Genomic DNA, 14,786 nt, shown 5'->3' on the forward strand with positions numbered 1-14,786 from the left:
TTTGCTGCCAAACATACTGAGAGGTTTGAGTAACTTAGACACCTCAGAGAGTAAAGCTAGCTGGGGAAAAAAACCGGGATCCATCTCCTACCTGGCCATTATAATTGTTACCACCCTTTAGAGAAGGTTTAAACACAGAGACTGGCAGTACCCCACACCCTTTTTGTTTTATTTCTGGCTAACAGAAGATCTCCAACCAGTCACCCATTTGAAAAATGGCTTTGTGTTCTTTCTGCTCACATTAGAGCAGTCATCCATGACTTTGTCACAATGCAATGTATTTTACTCCTGACTCTCTCTGAGGCTGTCCTGAGGCCTGAAACTGATGCTCCTGATGGTGGCTGGCATTCACATCCCAGCTTAGCCCCGCTCAGTATGTCTGCTTTCTGTGTGCTCAAACACTGCACTGAAACGGCTTGACTTTTTTATTATTATTATTATTTTTTTAAATTCAAGCCATCCTTTTGAACGTTGCACCTTCCAGCGCAGAGGAATGGTTGTTCCTGTCTGCCGTGGGCCGGCTCAGACGCGCCCCGGGCGGGACTCGCTCCCCCTGCTGGCCCGTGGCAGAGAATTTCCCCTTGCATCGACTGAGATAACCCCGGCGAGGCGGTGCCGAGGGGCTCTTTAAGGGGGTTCATTTTTGCCGGATTACGATTGAGACATTGAAATCAATCCAAGATATTATCTGTTGTAAAAAATCTACAGGTGTTTCAGTGGCTTCCACCAATTCCAACAAAATTTTAACGTGCAAGAAATCTTAATTTAATGTTAAAAATGCTAAATAGTTTCCCAAGGAAACTAAAGGTTCAGTACAACCTCGGGTTCATACCACAAAAGTTACAGTTTAACTTGTCCTGTGACTGTTGTCAAACATTCTGCTGCCCCTCCACCACGGTCAGTCTCCCAGCGACGGCAGAAATCAGTGTCTGCCAGGACAAGAATGGTATGGAAAAAGCAACTGAACTTCAATGGTTGTTAGACTGACAAGTCACAAGCACAGCTTTGCAGCATCCCATTTGTGTAGCTGGAAGATTCTGATACACTGTTTAGCTCAAGTCTGAGGGTAACCAAGTTATACTATATAGAGGTTTATGAAAGAATAAGCAAAAAAGTAAAAAAAAAACCACCACAACCTCTTCATTCATACACAGGTAAGTGTTGTCTGCTATAGGATATTTTTTCTTGCATGGATTTAGAAAAACATATAGACTGATGTAGTTCTGCTAAAGTAAAAGCTGTCCTATTTTCATGGCTCAAACCCATAATTTGACTGGTAAATGCTGGAAATTATAATGTATAATTTCAATAGCATTTAAAAAGAAAAACCTGTTGCTGTTTCAGTGATGCAGTGGGTCAAGGTTTTCAAAAGCATGGTATGCACATGAGAGAACAAATAAAGTACCACAAAGAGCATAACTTGCATGCTATACTCAATTTGTTTATCACAGAGATATTAAGAACCCATCACTACCAACAAAAAAGCAGATACAAACCCTAATCCTGGCAGCACCTTCAGTGAGAGTCCTCCTCCATATGCTGACCAGCCACAAGAATGTGCCACAGATCCTCCTGTTCTGGCCAGAGAAATGCTCACTCACCTCTGGGCATCCTAAGCAAAGAGCTGTGTCAAGTGGTGGCAGCAAACCGAACAACAGCCACTGCAAATTGACTTTTAGAATGGATTACACTAGACTGTATTTATATACACATGATTACCTTGACTAAACAGCAGTATTTCAGTTAAGTGACCTTTGGAAGAGAACTGTGCATACTCTAATTTAGTGCAGTTAAATTTTGCAGGTTTCTCTTCTCATAAAGTTTTCATATGGTTTAAGTATTTCACTTTGGTTAATTCAGGTCAGTAACCCCAAGTATGACTTTGCCAAAGGAGTTTTCCTTTTCATACTCTCATTTTGTATAAAGCTCTGTTTTGGTGAAATTTATAGACTGTATACATTCTTTGTTGTGGAATATTTCCTTGGGTAGTAGTTATAACATAAATTAATGTCTGATCACATCTGACTCTTTTTAGACATGTTTAAAGGAAAAAAATGGAAATTTGCAGGTTTAATTATTCAAGGAGATTTTTTTTCCTCCCCATGACACATGCAGAGCTAGAATAACCATATATTCCATAACCACTGTTGGAGGAAAGAGAGCAATGTCACCATCCATATATTTAGTATGTAATTCTGAGCCTGGGAAAGATCAAGAACTCGATTCAAATTGAAAAAAAAATTGGAACAGCAAAATCAAAAGTGTTTTGAAGGGAGTACATTCCTCAAATTATCTCCACACATAAATATTATTCACATCAGAAATTCCAGTGAACTGTAATCCTCATGTCAGAAAGTGTTGCATGATAAGGACTTCCCATGCTGCAGATTAAGGAATACACTGGAAAAACGTTCTTGTCTTCCACTCATCTGGAACTATCATTCACACAAATGTAATCCTCTTGAGCAGTGAGCACATAATAAATATGGGTTCCAAAACAATTTATAATACTTGAATCATAAAAAGTCAGACTGGTTTTGTCTCCTCTCCAAAAGTTTGTTTAGAGTTCAAGAGAAGTTCCTTTGCTTGCTTTGTTTCATAAATTTATTCCAGATTTTATGGGAATGTAACTTTTAAAGTCAGATACTTGTTCAATAACCTCCTAATTCTAACCCAAAATTTGTTTTGTTTTCTAACAGTTTGAAAGGCAGCATATTTATATAGACATTTTAGTAATTGAACTTTACCGGATGTGATTTTCAAGCTCACATTTGCAGTCTGTATTACATCTGAAATATTCCCAAAGCAGTCAGGAATTCCCAACAGGCCATTCTCTCCAGATGAATAATATGCAGCAAATCTCACAGCAGTCTTGGAAAAATCAGCAGCATGATTTATGTAATACCTATAAATCAAAAGGATTAACAGCTAAGATTAATATTTTCATTGAGTTACTACCAGCCAAAAGGTTTTGCCTCAGCAGTGGTTTGTTGTTCTGGATGAGAATGATCACACTGCTTGCTTTCTTAAGCTGCTTAGTGTTTAAACAATTGCAATTTGGAATTGGATAAGCCTTCTTACCATTTTTATGGTCTATTTCATGGTTTATGATCCATGGATATAACTGTTCTTCTATGCATGATCTTTTTTTGTTTCTCTCATATCCCTTTAGATCCTGCAGTAAGCAAAGGACCAATTTCACCATGACTCTCAGGGATCTGTTAAATGCCATACCATACACTTAAGCACTACAGTTTAATATTTGATGCTGTGATTGAATTGTCACAGTCTCAAGAATCACTGGGCTAAGATCAGCAGGAGGTAATTCACCCTTTGGAGCTGAGAAAAGCCTCAAGGCGAAGCTTCAACACTTTGGACACAGTTCCTCTAGGATAATTAGACTGGAACAATGTTTAATACATTAATTTATTAATAATTAATGTTTTAGGCCTCACAAGATCAACAAACTTTCCATCAGCATAACTTCACCTGATAAACTACAAATTGGCTGCATTCCTTTCTGTCTTGATTAGTGGCAGTTTAATCTTCATACTATACTGGTTAGAACTTCTAAAGATTTCTTTATCCAATCCTACCATGCAGGTCACATCAGTTACCACAGCATTTGTGGGGGCATCTGTACAAGACTGGTCAACTGCACTACTGATATTGCCATCACTAATGCTGAATAAAATGAAACAGAATCAGAAAATCCTTAGTTGTAAAGAACCCATAAAAATCACTGAGTTCAGCTCCTGGTCCTACACAGGACAGCCCCAAGAATCCCACCATGGGCCTGAGAGCCCTGTCCAAACATTCCTTGAGCTCTGTCAGGTTTGGGGAGCCTTTTCAGTGCCCAATTACCCTCTGGGGGAGAACCTTTTCCTTCTATCCAACCTAAACTTCCCCTGACACAACTTCAGCCATTCCCTTGAGTGCCACCACTGGTCACCAGAGCAGAGATCAGTGTCTGCCCCTCCACTGGCCCTCATGAAGAAGCTCCAAGACCACACTAATGCCTGACTTCAGTCTCCTCCAGGCTGAACAAGCCAAGACACCTCAGGTACTCCTCAAACGGCTTCCTCTCCAGACCCTTCACAATCTTCCTCATGATCCTATCAGAACATAATTATGTGCAGAGAGAGGGGAAAACCCGATTCCTCTCACTTGAGAAAGCACTCAAGAGAGCTCCAATCCGGCAGGGTTCGTGGGCAGGGGTGTGTGCCACCGGCCCGGTCCAGGGATGGCGTTATTGCCCCGCCCAGGGAAGGTTTTACTGCCGGCCCAGGGATGGTGCCACCTGCCCGGCCCAGGGACGGCGTTATTGCTCGGCCCAGGGATGGCGTCCCCGCCTGCACCTGCCGCTGGTTAGACTGGCCGGGGCTTAAAGGAACGACAGCACAGCGCTCCTTGGGCCTTGTGCTCCCTCAGGGACTTTAATCGGGCAAAGGCATTTTCATTTTGTGGGTTCCACCATGAGAAACCCCAGGTCACAGCAAACCCCGGGGCTCACTCGCGCTCCTCTCAGCTGAGCGCGGCCCCGCCGCTTCACCGCGCTAAGGGCAGCGGGGCGCGCACGGCGGAACGCGCACGCGCAGCGCCCTGTCGGCCAGGAGTGACGTCACTGGGCGGAAGGAATCCCGCCAGCTGCTCACGTCAGGCGACTTCCGGGAGAGCCAACCGGGGCCTTAAAGGGGCGCAGCGGCTCCGGATAGTGGCGGCCCCGGGCTCGGTCGTACCGGTGTCTACACAACCGGTCAGACGGCACCGCCCGCACAGGGCTACAAACCGGGCGGGGCGGGCTCCGGCCCGCTGAAGGGAAAGAAACGCGGGGGCGGGACCGCAGGCGGCCAACCAATCAGCAGCCAAGAGCTTCCCAGGCGCCCCCAATCAGAAGTAGCGCTTCCCAAAACAATCGTGGCGAGCCAATGGGAAGCCCGCGCCGCTCGCGCTCGGCTCAGGCCGTCCCCGGGCTGTGCCCGCGGCCTCCCGGCAGCAGGGGGCGCGCGGGGGCGGCGGCGCTGCGCGGGCGGCGCGGAGGAGGCGCTGCCGCCGCTCTCGGTGTCGTTATCGCCGTCGCCGCCGTCGCGCCCGTCCCGCCGGCCCCGCCTCCCGCTGCGCTCCCGCGGCCTCACAGCAGGTACGGGCGGGGGGAGGGACAGACACACCGCATCCCGGTGCCCCCGCGGCACCCTCCGCCCGAGGAAGGAGTGCCCAGCCGCGGCCGGCCCTGTTGCCGTTCCGCCCCGCTCCGGGCGCGGGGAGCCGGTCCCGCCCGTCCCTTCCCACGCCCCGGGGCCGCCGCTCCCCGCCGAGGCGGAGCCGCTGGTTCGCCGCGCCCCTCCCGCCGGGGGTCGCGTGTCCTCCCGGCCGTTGCCGCTGTCGGTCCCGCCGGAGCCGCGGCCGGGCCGGGCCCCCCGGAGGGCTCTCCCCGGCTGCCGGAGCCGCTCGGCGCGAACAAAGGCGGCGGGCGGGAGCGCTGGGGCAGCACAGCCCGCGGGTGGGAGCTCTCCTGTTGCGCCGTGACCGGAACAAACCCCGCGGAGCGCTGACAGTGCCCGGCCGGGGCCCGTCCTCTGCCCGCGGCCCCCCGGCAGGAGTTTCGGGGCTTTCCGCGCTGACAGGTGCGGGTGACCTGTGCCGTTCCTGCAGCCCGGGCACGGTGCTGGTGCCTCCGGTGTGCCCGGGCAGCCCCGGCAGGCAGCGTTGGAAGTTCTGTTACCCAAAGTCAGAACTGTCTTAGGGGAAGTGGGAAAGAAACCCCAAACCAACCCCACAACCAAAACCAGCAACGAAACTCGAATATTGTCGATTGTAGTGACCAAAATCGAGTATCAAAGTTTATCTTGGTTTAAATGCTGTTGATAAATCTGGATTTAATGGTGAGATGCTCTTCCTGCGGTTAGGTTTTTAGATCTGTTCTTTACTGAAGTATGTGAGAGAGCTGTAAACCGAAGTCTTCAAGCTCTGCTTCTTAATCTCCTAGGGAAGTGAAATGACTTCACAAAGCGTTTTTGTTCTCTCCTGTTTCTAACATGGATTAAAAAAAATGTAGCAAATCAGTGATAATAGAAAATAAATCTTGAAAACTATCTTATTATTTTGTGGATAGGGAAGAAGTGGGAGGAGATGCAACTAAATACCGAAGGTAAGTAAAGAGTGGGAAATTAATAGGTCTTAATTTACGGCTATATGTTCTGTTTTCTTTTATTCAGATATTTCGTTTTGATTACAGTCAAGTTCACTTTTTAGAAATAAAAGGTGGAACTGTGTGATGTCTGTGTTAGGTGTTTTTTTGAGCTGACATAACAGGATTCTGTGATTGTGGCCAGAAGTGCTAGATTAAGCAGAGAAGTTGGGACTATTGAAATGTGTGTTGTGTAATGCGTTTCCTGTTTCTCCCCCAGCATCTTGCATGTTTGAAATGTCTCATAGAAAAGCTCAATGATGTGTAAACATGAACATAAACTCTTTTGTGCTTTTGCTGTCTGAGGAACACATTTATTTTGTACGGATTTTGTATTAAGGTCTCTATTTTCCCTTCCTTATTTTGATGCCACTCCAAGTCTGATGAGCAGTTTACAATCTCTGTAAGGCATGCTTTAGTTTGCACTGTCATTTATTATCTGTAATTATGCTTTTAATCTGTCAGATGATTGGGATGGGCAATAAAAGGGCTTTGACAAGTCTGCTTTCTGGCAAGGTTTATTCTGTGTGCTCCATGTCCAGCTGGACCCTTGGCTGGGCTAGAGCTGGGGGTACTGGCAATGTTTGTGTGGGTGGCATCTCCTGAGGAAGCGATTTGGGTGTAGCTGTTGATGCCACTTCTCACTCGGCTCTGTCGAGGCAGAGTTGTGCTTTCCTGTGCCCCTGGGGTGGGAATTACCCCTGTGTAGCTTTTGGATCCAAATGCCTGAGTGTCTTGTGCTTGTTGCTGCTGTTAGTGGTGCAGGAGGCAGCGGCAGAGATAGGCTTTGCTTTTAGTAGGTGAGAGGGATTTATATGGCCTGCCTCTTAGTCATATCTTCACTCCTGCTGTTCTGTTTCAGTCTTGCTCTTCTCTTTGCAGCATTCCCTTTATTCTAGGGTTTAACTTCTCTCCTTTGGAGTAGTTTTCCTATATGGAAACAGTGAACTGTTGTTGGGGTTGTTTTATACACAGGCTTCTGGTTTCACAGATTCTGACTGAAGTTTTGACATACGATGGTGTAGATGAAGGGTTCATTTCTGTCAGAGTTGAGGGGGAGAAGGCTGATGCTAGGATACAGAAGGGGTCTCTTCACTTGGTGTAATTTTATTCGCTAATTCAGCTGAACCACTGAGGCTGGTGGAGATCTATCAACTGCAGTAATGACAAAATTTTCCATGTGCTTTGTACTGTATAGAAATTTGAGATTCCTGTCACCCAGTAAATGTGTAAATAGTGAACTCGGTGATACATGGCAGGAGGATATTCTCCTGTAATTTAAAAGACACATCTATGCTCTATCCTTGCTTTGTAAATTTTAGTTCTGTGGAGAGAGAAGTGAAGCAAGGATCACTGACTTCCAGTTGTTTTCAGCATTTAGGCCTGAAGGGGCAAAGAATACTTACTTGAAGTATTTATAATAGCCAGAGCCATAAATATCTACAACAAAAAATAACGGAATTATTTGGTCAGCTGAAGGTCATTAATTCCCAGAGGGAGTAGTTCTGGTCCCCAGATGATGTTATGCATTTTTACAGCATTCTCCATTCATCTCTAAAGAAGCAATGTGCAAAACTCTGTGCAAGAGGAGAAAGGATCAGTCCTTCCCAGTTCCCTGTCCTGTGGGACTGAATTTTCAACTGGGGGAACTTGTGTGCATGACCAACTGTAGATAGTTGTTCTCTGGTCCTGCAGTTTAGAAATGGAAAGGCTCAATTCTCTGCAGTTTTACACAGTTTTCCTTTTTACAATAGCCAAGGCTTTTGCTCTTTCTACAGAAAAACTAAATTTCTGCATTCTGTATGTATTAAGTCACTTGTGTTGCAGAGATTTGCTTTGCAGAGATAGTCTGGCAATTGTACTCAACACCCTTGTGCCTGAATATGGCACCTGGTATGTGCTAGATAATGGGAATGTCCTTTAAAATGTAACTGGAATGCCTTAAAAGTGCTAAAATACAGAAAAGAAAAAACCTATCTTGCCATGTGCTGGAAGGAAGGCAAATAACCAGTAAGAGCCATAAGTGGCTTTGTGGCAAAGAGGAATGGAGGTGTTCCCCTGCCTGCTCTGGCACAGACCTGTGTCCTTCCTGTCTGCTGCTTGTATGGGTGGGCCAGCATCTGTCCCTGGCTCCTGGCAGAGTCCTTTCTGTCACTTGGCTTCTGCTGCTGAGAAACAGGATGAGTTAAAGCCTGTGATGAAGATAAAAAAGGATAAATTGTTCTTTAAAATGTCTAGGAAGCTTTTTTTTTTTCTTTACTACATTTAGTAAATTGATCTTGTATAGCTCCATTCTCTCATAGCAGCAGTCATAGCAATACTGCATTTAATGCAACAATTAGTTCTGCCTGTGGTGTTAATCAGTGATATATTAGTCTGCTTTTTTTTCCAGCTCTTGTACTACTTTTTTCTTTATTTTAGGTTGTTTCTCTCAGAGAATTGCACAAAGAGTAAAACAAAAGTACAGGCTTTGCTTTTCTTGTAATTTTTCAAGCAACAAACCAACATTTAGACTGTTTAACTGTATGTAAGTTTATTTTTCTTTAAATTCTGTCCCTGCAAATGGGGAAGGGCTGTTGCTATATAGGTAGGGGTTTCATCTTGGAAAGTGGATGGATGACATTAAAAGGCAAGACATGATTGTCATTTGCCTTGTATATAACTGAGCCTTAATGTGTTTCTGGTTGTTTCAGAGGATATAAGGAAAATTTGGGGGGAAGAGATACTGTTAAAGGTGCTATCTGAAATTATTTTAAATCCTCTGCAAAATCATCAAATATTGGGGCAATTTAATTGTCAGAGTATTCTAAGAAAAGATAATTTTTGCCTGAATATCTTGTATGCAAATGAGTAGGGAAAAAATAGAAAACTGCTTTGAATAATAAATTTCAGCACTCACATATGTTCATCATTTGCTAGCTATTCTTATGTATGCAATGCCAGTTTGTAACATTTCCATTAACTTTATTCTTGTGGGGAAATGGGATCTGCACATCCTCAGGTTCTATATATCATTCTTTAATGTTCTGTTAGAGGTGATAAATAAATGCAGGTGTCACCGTGTTGGACTTTCCTTGTGTCATTGCAAGTTGGGGTGAAATACTGGGATTTTATAAAATTAGTAAAGCTGAATTTAATTTTGCCCAGATTGTGACATATGCAAGACTCTTGTGTGGCAAGGTATTACATTGTCAGCTATAATTCACAGGACTAAAATGTGTTTTTCAAAGCTTACTTCTGAGGGAAAATGTGCTACTATTCCTACATTCTTTGGTTAGTGTGATAATTTCTTATTCTTACAAGACTTTGTTTGAATTCTAAAACCTAATCCATGAGTGAGTAAATAAAAACTATTCAGATGCCAAATAAAATGTCTTTAGGCATTTTAATTTCTTCATGGATATGCTGTTTTTTATTAAAACCTTTATCATATAGCAAAAGCATAGTATATATTATTAACTTATGGAAGAAAAGGTGATGCATAAAATGACATGAAAAACAGTTAGTTCCTCTCTGGAAAATAGATTACTGAGGGCTGTTTATATACCCAAGCAAGCAGTAGCTGAGAAATTCCTGTTAGGGAACTATCAGAGCAGTCCATGATATTTATCTAAAACCTGAGTTTTAGTTTCATGCTTTTTTTTAAAGCTTGCCCTTTCTGAGGTCACAGTGGGAAGTGAGGTGAAATGGGGACCTTGGAGTGCTTCCAATAATTTGTTTAGTGACCTTAAGAAAATTATTCATTTTTATGCTCATTTTAGGAATGTATTACAATAGGAATAACTTGTAATGACTTGAAGTGGTCTGGACTTCATGCATTCGTTAAAGGGGCTTTGAAAAGGTTTGTAAACATTATTAGAGCTGAAGATTCTTCAATTTGTTTCCTCATTCCAAGTCATTCAGATAAAGTAGGGTATCTTCTGCAGCATGTTCCTGTCCTCAGCTGGGATTTTTTGGAGTTTGCTGGGGTTAGTTTGCTTCTCATTTTACTTTGTTTTCGTTCTTCTGCCACTGATGTGAAATGGCAGCCTGGCACAAAATACTGGCTTTTTTAAACTTAGTTTCAAGACTACCAGACTTGTACTGCATGTAGTTCAGGTTTTTTTAACTATAAATTCCTACGAAAAGTAATTTTCTTCACAAAACATACGTAGTTCCTCTAGCTAAAAGCCTTTTTCTGAATTTGAGTATTTTCAGACTAAAACTTTGTCCTACTGGTAGTTTTTTGGAAAAATGAGTTGTATTCTTACATCACAATTGGGCATAACCAAGTACAATTGTGACAGCCTTCAAATAGCCTTATATTGAAGGTTATGCAGATCATTTTAGCTTGTTTAACTTGGGCATTTGTAAATCCAGTCAATTAAAGACACAAACTGGAAAAAAAAGCAATGATTGAAACAAATTGAAATGTCAAGCTGATGATGTGGAATTACCTTGAAGTAGTTCAGTTTTTCAAGTGAAGTAGGTAATATTTGCTACTGGTAAAGTATCCAAGGTTCTCCCCTTGGCTGACTGGTAGATATTCATAAAGCAGCTGTGTTTGCTTCTAATTTCACCTTAGTGCTTGGGGGATGAAGAGATGCTGTAGCACCAGACTTCATGGTAGCTTTCTCATCAGTTTGGTTTTTATTAATAAATACACCAAGAACTTGAGTTTATTTCCACTTCAACAAGCAAATAAAAGAGGTGTAAAGCTCTTACAAGGGGACAGTGTGGAACTGAAGCTCAGTTCAGCAGTAACCCCTGCAAAGATGGGCTTGTAGCTTGGTCAGTTACACTGACAGGACTCTGATCCTCTGGAGGAAGTGAGTGGGAACCAAGGATAAATTAGAAACTGGAAGAAAGGTTCTCTGCAGCAATATTGAATATTGTGTAAGTGGGCACTGATGGGGGGGATGTTGGTTGTGACCTGGGGTTTCTCTCTCTGTGCTCTGGGTGCCTCAGCTGTGTCAGGAGTTTCTGCAGTGCTCTCTGAAGCTTGGTGCAGAATCACCTTTGTACAATGTACACCTTAGTGTTGATGTGAGAGTGGCTCCTTCTGGGCCAGGTGCACATGGAGACACATTCTAACAGCCGTTTATCTCTGTTCCTTTTTGAGGAGTGGCATATCCCAAAAGTGGATGTTCAGGATAACATGTCCAATGTCTCGGAAGAGAGAAGCACTAGACAACAGGACATTAAGAAAGGACTCCAGTTTATAGAGTATGATTTTGTGGTTTTTATTCTTGCATTTTCATGTACATGTTTATATGTATTTCTATGAGATGGATGGCTCTGGACAAGGCCTTTTGTGCTTTTCCTCAGAATGTTTGCTAGCACTAACATGTTAAACAGGGAGCAGCTTTAAAGAAAATACAGCACTTCTCTTTGTTCCTAAACAGAGCAAATGCAAGGTGAGAGGTTATTCCTTTCCTGCCTTTGAGGAAAAAATAGCATTTAATCTTTTTTTGTGGGTAGAAAATGTTGGTAGCCTGATAATCCACCTTAAGAATAACTACTCCTAAAACTAGGTTGCTACTGAGAGGGAGGGGTTTGCTCACCACTACCTAAATATTTTAACTTTCTGGAGCTAAAATTTAAGCTATTGAGAAATCATTGAGTAATTTTCATTTGGGTCAATGCCAACTTTTTTTTGAAGATCCTGGCTATCTTAAAATCATTTTGAAATTTCATACTTGTTCGCTGCTCGTATATGGCATTCTTAGAAAACAAAAACAAACAAAAAAATCAACCAACCAACAAAAAACCCAACAAAACTTTCCCTCCCCAAACTCCTGACCATTTAAAAACTGTTTAAGAACAGAATCTCAGTTAACCTGTATGCAGAGGGAAAGGATTTTTGCTTTTCTTCCTGGAAAGGTAGAAGTAAAGGCCTCCTTTCTGTCCTAGAGAAAATCCCTGTTGCATGTCATACAAAAGGACTCTTAAAATTCCTGTTGTGTCATTGGTATGACTTAATTAAAATTGATGTGGGTTTTTGATAGATAATTTGTCATTTCATAGTACTTATCAGAAGATTGCAGTTCTCCTCATATATAACATGGCTCTGCAGAGGAGAGGAGAGGAAGGATTGCTCTTTAACAAAGAGCAGTGATGTCTAAAATTCTCAAAGCATTCAAAACCTTAATACATTTTGAACAGCAGAGTTCAGATTGACCATGTAACTTCAAAAGAAAGTAAGCCATTAGTAATGAGACAGCTCAGTTTTTTTAATCAAAACTCATCTACAGCACTTTTCCTTGTTCAGTGCAAGCTATGGGCAATATTGAGAGATTTGCCTGTTACAGAAGCAAGGCTGCTTTTACTAAGAACCAGCATTCCTCAGTGTGATTGTCTTTTAAGCAATATGTATAATAAGTGAAGATTGTAATTTTTTTTTCTAGATCCACTTTGCCCTATCCAGGGACGCAAGAACAATATGAGGTAATGAAATTACTTTTTAATTTCCAGACTGGTTTTTAAATTGATCTGTGTTATTATAGTTAATCTTGGTTTTAGTCATCATTTAGGTGATGAAATAATATGAATGGTAATTTTAAAAGTCTTAAAATTGAAACTGGACAACTACTAACACTGTGATGCAGGTATTCAGATATTTGGGTGTCCTCAATTTACTCATACAGCAGTTGAGATGAAGTATTTCTCTACTGGTACTGTGGATGAATTTGGGGCATTAATTGAGTATCACAATGTGCTATTCTGAGTAAAGCTCAGAGTAGCAGAGCAAAAGTAAAATAAAAGGATTTCAGTCACAGAAACCCTTAGAATATATTTTATTTCTGTATGTCTTATGATTTTGCATAATTTTGGCTTGTATTTTCAGATTTGTCTTTTTAGTTCTTTTTCCGGTGGTAGGTGATTTCATTGGATTTCAGAACATATTGGATAAAAATGCTGCCACTCACATTTTGATGAAAAAACCGTTTTTGCAAAGCAGCTTTTGTGTTCTCCTGCTTTGTCAGTTGCTATGGCTGCTGCTTGCTGAAAGAATATATGGAAAAAATATATATACAGCTTTGAGATTGTCTTGGAAAAATGTCATACCAAAAACACTAATGTAGACAAAAGTTTTGCATTTCACTCGATTTCCATGGAGTTACAAGTACAAATTTTGTATTTAAATTTTTCCTTGGGGGTATGGAAGATAAACAAGAACTGCTGTTGATGAGTTTTTCTTTTCTTTGTTGCAGTTATTTATACGAGATCTTGTTAGAAATCTTTTTCATGAAGGAAATGATGTATATCGAGAAGGTGATTGGAGAGGATCACTGAGCCATTACACAGAAGCTATAAACATAGCTGATTATGCTAATTCAGAAGAAATCCATGTTTCTGATGATGTTTTAGAGAAGCTGCATGTGAACAGGATCGCCTGTTATTCAAATATGGTAAGCTTCTGTTTGAACTAGGATTTCTCCTGAACAGGATGCAAACAGGGTATGAAGACACAAAGTCTAGTGAGTGAAAAGCTTTTGATTGCAGTTTGAAGATTGACATGTTCCAAATCATCTCTTTGGCACGTTCTTGAAAAGCTTTTTACATGTATAATTGAGGTATTTTAGTTACTAATCTAGAATTAACATAAAAGAGTCATACTGGGCTTGGAATTTGATGGAATTGTATTTTTATCCATTTACACTGCTGACTGCACTGAGTTGGCTGCCTTTGCTTTCTCTGTGGAACAAGATGGCTCTTGTGAAAGAGCTACATTTTCTTTGTGACTTTTACTGGGTTTTATGTAATGATGGCACTGCTTGTTTTTAGTTGCCCAATTTGGTGACTTAGCAAAACTTACAAATGCACTGTGCAGTGGCCTTGGGGAATGTTTTGATAGTGTTTCAATACCTTCATCCAATGCAGTTCAAATTCACTATTTCCATGATAAGAGTTCTGATTAGTGGCTTTTTTTCTTTTTGCTCCTCCTAGGGTTTGCATGAAAAAGTTCTAGAGGACTGTGAGGTAGCATTAAGATTGAATGAAAACAATTTCAGAGCTCTCTATCGCAAAGCCAAAGCTTTGAATGAGCTGGGAAGCTATAAGAAGGCTTATGATGCTGTAGCAAAATGTTCTCTTGCTGTGCCACAGGTGGGTAAATTGTGTATTGGTGATTATTTTTAAAGTTTTGAAACATACACTTATTTCAAGACCAACGTTGTTTCTTCTGGTTTGGGGTTTTTTTAATACAATAAAATACTTTTTATTCTTCTAAGCTTTTTTTTTTGTGGAAGTACAGACTGGGCAGTGATTACAGTCCCCAAGCTCAGTTTGTTGTGTTAACTTTCAGCAGAGGAAATGCAGCAGGGGTCAAGTGCCATGAATGTTTGCAATAAGAACTAGAACTACTGAATTAATTGTTAAAAATTCTCTATGACGTGAAGAGAAACCACCATAATTACAATATACATTTATGCTTTTGATAACTGGATTTTAGATTGCCAAGTGTTTATTAACATTGCTACCAGTGCATTGTTCTCTCTGTGAATCCCTTGCTGTGCACCCTGACTCTTGGGCTCTGTATGTGTTAGCAGGCACTGGGTGGTGGAGCAGATGCTCTGTAGACTGAATGCTGGTCCTGAGGATCTGCTTTCCATGATTG

The 14,786-nt window shown here is 41.9% G+C and overlaps 1 protein-coding gene across 5 annotated transcripts in view; it reads left to right on the forward strand.

Moving 5' to 3' along the window:
- The first annotated feature begins 4,729 nt into the window (after positions 1-4,729).
- ZC3H7A (zinc finger CCCH-type containing 7A) overlaps positions 4,730-14,786 on the forward strand; it is a 28,102-nt gene continuing 18,045 nt past the window's right edge. Inside the window, exons 1-6 of one of the 5 annotated variants that reach the window (XM_071444221.1) lie at positions 5,019-5,140; positions 6,113-6,148; positions 11,289-11,392; positions 12,574-12,613; positions 13,381-13,578; positions 14,117-14,275. In XM_071444221.1, coding sequence (XP_071300322.1) covers positions 11,325-11,392; positions 12,574-12,613; positions 13,381-13,578; positions 14,117-14,275 — 465 coding nt within the window. In that variant the 5' untranslated portion in view covers positions 5,019-5,140; positions 6,113-6,148; positions 11,289-11,324. Of the gene's footprint in view, positions 5,141-5,630; positions 6,149-11,288; positions 11,393-12,573; positions 12,614-13,380; positions 13,579-14,116; positions 14,276-14,786 lie in introns of those variants that run through there. The other 4 variants (XM_071444224.1, XM_071444223.1, XR_011681821.1 and 1 more) reach the window with 4 other exon arrangements.

This window comes from Agelaius tricolor, unplaced genomic scaffold (genome assembly GCF_023055355.1).
Source record: "Agelaius tricolor isolate 1412-34295 unplaced genomic scaffold, bAgeTri1.0.p SCAF_19, whole genome shotgun sequence".
Taxonomy (NCBI): Eukaryota; Metazoa; Chordata; class Aves; order Passeriformes; family Icteridae; genus Agelaius; species Agelaius tricolor.